This window comes from Quercus lobata, chromosome 8 (genome assembly GCF_001633185.2).
Source record: "Quercus lobata isolate SW786 chromosome 8, ValleyOak3.0 Primary Assembly, whole genome shotgun sequence".
NCBI lineage: Eukaryota > Viridiplantae > Streptophyta > Magnoliopsida > Fagales > Fagaceae > Quercus > Quercus lobata.
In genome coordinates, this window is record NC_044911.1 from 15,204,946 (window position 1) to 15,213,587 (window position 8,642).

Here is an 8,642-nt window from a genome sequence, read left to right on the forward strand (position 1 = left end):
AGCAACTTGCATACTAAGCACTACTGGTTCTTTGCTATGAACAAGTCTAGTTACATCATATAGATGTCTTCCTCAAGATTGCTACTAAAAGAAGCTTTCTTGATATCCATTGTCATATTTCATCCAAATGAAATATAATGAATAAGAGAATCTAGATAGAGTCAAACTTGACTATTGGTGAAAAAATCTTTTCATAGTAGAACCATTTCTTATTGAATAAATCTTTTCACCACTAGTCTTGACTTTGAAGGTTTACACCTTCTAATCTATCAATCTCATTTTCTTGTAAACCTATTTGAAAACAATAGGCTTAATGCCACTAGGTGCCTCTACAAGTTCTAGACTTTAAATAGAATCTAATTCTATTCACATAATCTTGATCCAGTAATCTATATTCATATCATCTATTACCTTTACGTTGGACCAAGGATCAAATTCATATCCTTGTGGAATGACTTCAAAAGTTTATTTCAGAAGTATGAATTTATTTGGTAATTGATAATCCTCCCACTACGATATTGTACCGGTGTAATAGTTATCTCTAGAATAATGTCTTGTGGTATATCTAATACAACCATCTCATTTCTAAATGTATTTTATAGTTTTCCTACAACAAATTCTGACATTTTTCTTCTAGAACATTCTACCTTTAAAAGAGCTCAATTCCTCCTTTATGTATGCACTGACTTAAAGAAGTCATTGGAACTTCATTCCTTTACAAAAAGGAGCCCTAGATCATATTATTCTCTAAATAGAATTCATAGACTAGGAATATAACAAAATAATGGTTCTAAAAGCCCATCTTTCACCAATCTTGAATATCATTTAGATTAATAAGATATAGACATAAGTGCCAAAACATACAATACCAAATGATGGAAACTTTCTCTTTAAAAAGTAAAACATGTAAATTTCTATCTAGAAAACAATCATGGACAATGCTTAGCTTTACCAAAATGGAAACACTTTCCTTTTGGTCATACTTTTGAGTCTAATTTCCTTTTGGCAACTACTAGGGCAACTAGCTTGTCCAATTGTTTGGTATTATAATTCCTCTTCTTACCACCCTTACCTTTCGATAAAGGCTAAGAATTTGAATTAAATCATATTGATCTTAGCCTTAGATTTTTGGATGTCTTCCGTTGCATAGAACTCACTTATCAACTCAGATAATATAAAAAGAATTTATTTTCAAAACAATTTGAATTGATCAAATGATTCTAACAAGGACTTGTGGATCATATCCATATAAGATTAACATTTAATCTCTACATCCAAGAATTCCAATTCATTTAAAAATAAAACATTTTCATAAAATGATATAGAATTGGAACTCCTTAAGCCTTTCTTGGCACTCAATATGATTCATACCCAATATCTCATTTAGACTTAATATAAAGTCAAAGTCTAGTGCTAACTCTTGCATCTCATGCTATAGCACAATTGAGATAGAAGCTAATGTAACATTTTAGACTTTCAATGGAGATTATGATCACATCATAAGCTATCTTCCATAAATGCATCGTGTATAGGAAATTATGACAATGCTAAGTTGAAACATATTTATGTACTTCAGCTCCTTTAAGCACCATGTCCAAAATTATTTCTTAGTTAATGTGATTCAATTAAAATAGTAGTTAGAGAATAAAAATTTATGCCAACTTTATTTTGAGACTATGAACATAAATACAAGGACATTATAATTTTGCATCCATAACCATATAGTATGGAACCTGAAAATCATACTATACTAGGTGCAACAACAACCTAATCTCGCAATTAATATTCCTTAGCATAGAGTGAATACCAACCACTATGATCAAACGAGAACTATTCTCATTATTAATGCTATCATGTTAATTCTTACAAAACAAAAATAATTTTCCGCTCTTCCTTTAGCCTCTAAGTAATAATTACATAGCTCCTTTGGGAGGTTAACATTACACTTAGTCTAGTGTACACCATTATCTTGAATCATGTGTAGCCACATTTCATTTCCCTTATTGTGTGTAAACTTGTCGTACCATGAAACAAAACACCCTTTTTTGGGATCGCGAGACATATACGTACATAGCTCCTTTGGGAGGTTAACATTACACTTAGTCTAGTGTACACCATTATCTTGAATCATGTGTAGCTACATTTCATCTCCCTTATTGTGTGTAAACTTGTCGTACCATGAAACAAAACACCCTTTTTTGGGATCACGAGACATATACGTCAAGACGAGATTCTTGTTCACACTACTTTAAATGGGTAAGTTCAATCTTGTAGTACTATGAAGTAAACACCCTCCTTTGGGATCATGAGGCATATGCGCCAAGACAAGGTGCTTACCCACACTACTATGAACCGATAATGGAGGGTGTGAGATCCAACCCTTGTATCTCTCTCCCACTAGAAATTTTAAAACAAGTGGATTATCTTGAAATCATTGTGATCTTATCGCAATTTTAACCCTACACATCAAATGTGTTTAATTGTTTAAATTCGATTTGATCTGACTAAGTCACGTTACAGTAGCGTAATGAACATTCACGTAATCACAAAGAAGTTTAATCATGTAGTCTGCAATGTAAATACCCTTTGCATGGAATGCAAGACTCAAGGCCAAGACAAGGTATCTATTCACATTACAATAAACTTAACAAAAGGGTTGTTTCAGCACTCCCACTTGTTATTTGGGTTTTTCTTCAAATAATTGTGATCACATCACAACTAATAACCTTGCATTTGTTGAAGAATCTAATCTCATTAGAGTCACTAACTAAAATGGAAGCCCTAAACTATTTAGGATTCCTTAAACCCTAATGGATCAAAAATTAGTTATAAAGAACTCTATCCTTAATTTACTAGATAAAGTATTCTAATCTCATTAGAAACTATATAAATTTAATTAGAATTTTAATCTCATTAAAAACCTATAATTAAAATAAATTAAGGACTTTTATTCATTCAACAATTCCAATCTCATTAGAATGTTTCTTAAAAGAGAGGTCCTAAACAAATTAGGACTAAGAGTTCTATTTAACTAACATCTTTGATCTCATTTGGTCTTTTAGTTAGATAATGATTAATAAATGACCTTAACTTTTAAGGACTTTAAAAATTAATCACTTTATATAGAAACATGTGTAATCTCATCACACTCAACCTTGCCTTTTATCAAAGTTTTAACACTTAATCAAAAAGCAAGTGAAAATTCAAAATTTAGTACCTTCGATCGGTCGAATCTTTTCCTTGATCGATCGAAAAAATGAAGAAATATATCACAAAGTCACTGTCTCATTCGATCGATTCTCGATTCCTGTTTGATTAGTTAAAAAGAACATTCGATCAATCAAAAGGGATTCTCGATTGATCGAGATAATGAAGAATTTCATTATAGAGTTTTTGCCTGAATCGATCGGTTCTCGATTCCTCTTCAATCAATCGAAAAGAACATTCAATCGATTGAAAGGGATTCTTGATCGATCCAAACTCGCAAAATTGAATTTTTCTCAAAAAATTTTTATAACCGTTTTTGACATCTTCATTGGTCTTCCATAAAAAAAAATAAAAATAAAAAAACCTTTTGATTTTATCAATGAAGATTTGCAAATCAAACAAAAGGGTTTTCAATATCAAGATCAAGAACCATAATAATGCTAGAAACCTTGAAAACATAATCCTAATCTCATTAAGAATAAATTTCATTAAAGGATTTTAACTAGTAACCCCCCCCCCCCCCCCAAAAAAAAAAACCTTTAATTCTAGCATTAACATGAGAGTATCTTTATTAGTGTATATATCAGAGTATCTTTAACATAAACTTTGGATCACAAGATTTTTATAGAATTAGAAAGGCTTTCTCATGAAAGCTCATGGGATGTTTTCACTCTAAAAGCTTTGACTTTCTACCTCTCTTATCTCATTCGAAATTGTGCATAAGATGATTTAAGTAGAATTCTAATCATAACAGGATGCAAATTTTGTTTTTACAATTCTCACTCGTGTGAGCCTCAAACGAGAGTTAAGTGGGGTCTTGCTTGAGCATGCTTTAATGAGCCACTTGAGCCTACATGTACTTTACTCACTTGAGAAAGCCTTGTTCTTCACCTAAGCAAGTACATAAATAAACTCCTTTTTTTATCCTTTAGATTTCCTTTTTAAAATTAGAATTATCCTTGATTGTGTATGCCTTGTTACATTAATGAAAGTAGGCTCCCTTCCAATGTTTTACTTAAATTTATTTTCTTTGCAATTATGAATTACTTCGAAGTTAAATAGAGCAAAGTGACTTAGCCTTGAATATGCTTGTTTTAAGTTTTGGACTTGGATTAACTTATGGAAAGTAACTTGGTCCATTGAGGATAGAATGAGAAACCTAAGAGCAACCCTCGTAGTGAAAAGTTTCCTCGAATAAAGTCATAAACACACTTGCTGCAAGTACTACAAATGATTCAAGTTTGCTCAAAATCCAAGTCTAGACAATTTTAGACTTGCATAATTATTTCAAAAAGCTTATAAGAATTGAATGAGAGAAATATTGTAGTGATGTAGAAGGTTAAGAGAGAGAGTGATTGAACATACGAGATTTATGTGGTTCAGCCTAATGACCTACGTCCATAGCATAAAGCTTTGACGCCTACAATATATTTTGTGTGTTGAAGTATAGAAAACCCTAACAAGATTTCTATAAGTGTAATAAAGTCTAGGGTTAGCCCTAGACAAGCTCTACACTAAAGGTAGAAAGCTTTTTGATGCCTTGAATTTGGAATAAACTTGAGAAGATCTAGCACGGTTTGAGAAAGTGGTTTTGAAAAGAGTGTCAGATCCGAGTAATGTTGCGTGGGTCTTGTAGCTGATGTCATGTTGACATCACTAGCTTACATGGCAAAAGTGTTCAACATGGCACTTTATACGTGGCTGTGTTGATGTGGTGCTAAAGTGACTACTAACATGGCAAATGACAGGTGTTGACGTGATTAGTTTCAGACAAGTTATTGGATCAGATCCAGCCAAATTTAGGCCCAAAGAGACGCTACTAACATGGCATGTGGCATGAAGGTGACAACATGATGATGTCCAATAAGGAGTTGGTATCTCATGCGCTAGTCGTATGAGACCAGCCTCTCACAAGCAGGTGGGGCCCACCTGCTTGTGAGAGGCAGGTCTTATGTGCCTCATGCAAGAGAGATTTTTTCCTCAAGTAGATGTAAGAGGACTGACATGAAAATGACCTTTGGGTGACACGTGATAAGTGACATTGTGGAAGGGTGTGAAAGGATGATTTGGATTTTTTTTTTTTTGGTCCGAAAGAAATATGGGTTATCGGCTAGGTGGAGCCATCCATGTGTTTGTTACTTTGTTTAGATTGCTAGAACGCGTTTCCTTAGAGTAAAAGTTTGGCAAGTGGGGTACGCGTCCCTCGTGAATCATTCCATAGAGAAACCGCATGCTGAGGTATAAGAGAAAATATGAGTCCAAAACTTCAAAGTTGGGCGTTCTCGTGCCTGTGGTGGCAGCAAGCAAGGGTATTTGTTGGGGCAATAAAAAGACAAAACTTGTGAAGAAGAAGAAGCAATTGAAGGCCACAGAAAGTGGCTCTGATAACGTGGATCACTCTAATTGGGTAACTAATTAAAACCCAATTAATATCCATGTTAATTGGGCTTAATTGGATTAATATCTATTTGACCCAATTAATAGTGAGCTTTGAGTATTATTTTAGCTGGTGAATTTGAATAAGTAAATGAGTCTGGGTTGAATTTGTCACCCTAACTCTTATTGTGTCTTCAATGTAAAACATGGAACAGAAGAGTCTAAGGTTTTACCAAAAAAGAAGAGTCTAAGGTTGTTATAAAAAAGAAGAGTCAGTCTAAGGTTAACTTTAACGGTCTTTACAGGCCTCTGAGCCACTACATAAAATATAAACCTAAATATATTTTTAGCAATCATATTAGATGCACTGTAAGATTCTAGAAGTAAAATTAAACAATCTTGCAACATATCTTTTCCAAATTATGTAAGAGAAAGTAATATTACCTCTCAAGTTTTTCTTCTGCGAATACAGTAGGGAATCAAGAGCACTCCAAAAACTACGGCAATGGCAACCACAGCTATTAAAATCACCTTCATCTTTTGCTTGTTTTTCACCGCTTCATGGATGAATTTGCAATAGAAATGCAGAAATATTTTAAGTGCAACAGAATTTAATGCAATAAAACAGAAGGAAACAAATATTTTAGCTTTGGTGGCTCATCAAAATCCAAATAAAAGAGAAATTGAGACTATACAGGCCCATACCTTGCTCTGAAGCAGGCATTCGAATATATATATTCTGGCTATTAGCATCCTCCTTGTTAGCTGCCATTTGTCTAATATCAATTAGTTTCCCAAACCACATGGCGCAGCCACTTCCTCCATTTCGAGTATCTGAGTTTGAATAAGCAATACAGGTACAGTTGTTCAAACATCTGAATTTGCATTCATTAAGACTCATAGTTTCGTTCAACAAAGAAAACGTGGTGTCTGGCATTTTGAGCCCAGATAATTTATCAAACCCGGTTTTATCCAGGCAGCTCAATGGCTTACTGCGTTCACATCCCTTATACCACTCTTCTGGGTTCCATGTTTGTAGTGATTTATGCTTGAATCCTTGTACACATTGACAGACAGGTGACTCACCCATGATACAATTTCCATAAGGACCACATAAATTATAACTGTCGCATTTGTCTTTTGGCAAATATAAGAATATGCTCCATTCTTTTTTATCTTCAACCCACATATAGCGCTGATACTCTGATTGTGATTGATTCAAAACTGCTCTTGTGATTGCAGACTTTTCAATCATTTCGAACATGAAGTATACCTCGCTGTTGTTGGAGACAAACGTGAAGTTGTAAAGCGGAGTGGCCTGTAACTCTGGCATACCACTGAAAAAATTGCCATTCCATGGACCGGACCTGAAGAAATTCTTCGAGCCTTTCTTCATGACTAATTCAGGGTAATTATGAACTTCAAACCCCCAACTCAGTTCTCCTGGTGAGGGGTCATCTGGACTCCTCCATGCAGTTAGACGCCTTTCAAGACCAATCCTTAAGTCCCACCCAAGCTTCATCCCTGCTAGCCACGTATCAGAAGGATAGTCAAAGCTTTGCCACAAATAGTTTCCTTCATTCTCTTCTCTTAATACTAGATTTCCTGAATCTAAAAGCTGTAATATTGGATTCCTGGCCTTCTTTGTTGAATTTGCCGACCAAGCAACAATCAAATTCTGGCCGACAAGAACAAGACTACCTGAACTTTTTACCAGCAACACGCCAGACGAGTCTGTGATTGGAGTGCCCCGGTTTGCTACCCAAACAACCGTTGTACCTGGGAGTTTGTTGTACCAAATTCCCAAGTAACGGTTTGTGGAATTACCTGGACTGAAGAACCCCAGGGCAAAGCGTCCATCTTTAGAGATCAAGGTTGTGCCGTTACTGTCACTGATGAATTGGGATTGAGTAATGTTATCAGCAGCATCCGTGAATACAAAGTACAAAAGAAGCAAACTGGAACTCAAAAGCGCAGAAGTAAAGATTTCCATTGCTTACTATCCTTAAAGCTCTTACCCAACATGTAAAAGTTAGACCCATTATTCTGAGTAAATTAAGACTATGACATGGAACGCCATGTATTGACTTATGTTTTTAATTTTCTTTAGGAGATGCATTGACTCAGGCTGGTTGTTGTTCTTCGAATATTCTGCATTTTTCTGTGATCAAGAATTTCCAAGTTACTCGGTTTTGCAGGAAAAATTTGCCATGGGGTCCACCTGAGAGGGAAGACTCATGAATCTGACGCATGAAATACCCAATCGTTTTGTCTTGGTCCCGACTATATATGCAATATGATGTGAAATGAATGAAAAGGTCATGAGCACAAGGATTTTGAATTTATAGAGCAGGATTCACGTATATTCGTCGATTGAAACGGGATGGAAGCCATATTTTTGTCATTTAATTTTTACATCCTTATTCAATGGGAGCTGCCAGCTGGGCTAGCAGGGACGGACCCGGGGGACGGGGCCATCCCTGCCCAAAGAAAAAAAAAATTATTGGTTATATTTTTTTTATTTCTAAAGTAGTGCACCCTCTTCCAAAAATTCAGAGCCATTCCATTTTATTTAGCCTAACCCAACTAGTAATTACTTAACTCAAAAACTTAACAAAAACAAGATATTAAAATAAAAAATAAAAAATCCTAGTCAGCCCAGTATTAGAATACTAGCATTAGGTGTTGTAAATGTTAAATATTTAGAATTTAGAACATCAAATACTAAAAACACTATTGTATAAGACATTTTAGATGCTATATTAAAATAGCAAAAGTAATTTTTGGTTTGTGAAAATAAATTCTTTTTGCAATGGCTAATGCTCTTAAGAAACAATTTTACTTCATGTTTTTTCTGTCAATGTTGGTTGATGATTGTATCTTAATGTATTAAGAAACAACAGTTTTGTATATTTATCTTGGTTGATAGTTTGTTAATAATATATGGATACCTATGAGCTAGTAGGAACTTTGACTAATAAGTCTCAAGTTTGATTTAGACTTACAAACAACTGAGAGACTTGGAATTTAAGAGAAACTAGTTACTAACCTGTGCAATG

General features: G+C 34.5%; 1 protein-coding gene across 1 annotated transcript; it reads right to left on the minus strand.

Moving 5' to 3' along the window:
• Nucleotides 1-2,403: 2,403 nt before the first annotated feature.
• On the minus strand, nt 2,404-7,878 carry LOC115954935 (G-type lectin S-receptor-like serine/threonine-protein kinase At4g27290). Its single transcript, XM_031072938.1, has 3 exons — nt 6,289-7,878; nt 6,028-6,140; nt 2,404-2,459 (listed from the first exon to the last, which is right to left on the minus strand). The coding sequence occupies exons 1-2, from the start codon at nt 7,574-7,576 to the stop codon at nt 6,031-6,033; spliced, it is 1,398 nt and encodes a 465-aa protein (XP_030928798.1). The 5' UTR covers nt 7,577-7,878; the 3' UTR covers nt 2,404-2,459; nt 6,028-6,030.
• Nucleotides 7,879-8,642: the final 764 nt, after the last annotated feature.

Excerpts from the sequence above, each read along its gene's own strand:
- LOC115954935 (XM_031072938.1), bottom strand. The coding sequence starts at position 7,576 with ATGGAAATCTTTACTTCTGCGCTTTTGAGTTCCAGTTTGCTTCTTTTG. Across the intron at positions 6,141-6,288 it reads AATGCCTGCTTCAGAGCAAG|CGGTGAAAAACAAGCAAAAG; the intron begins GTATGGGCCTGT and ends TCATCCATGAAG.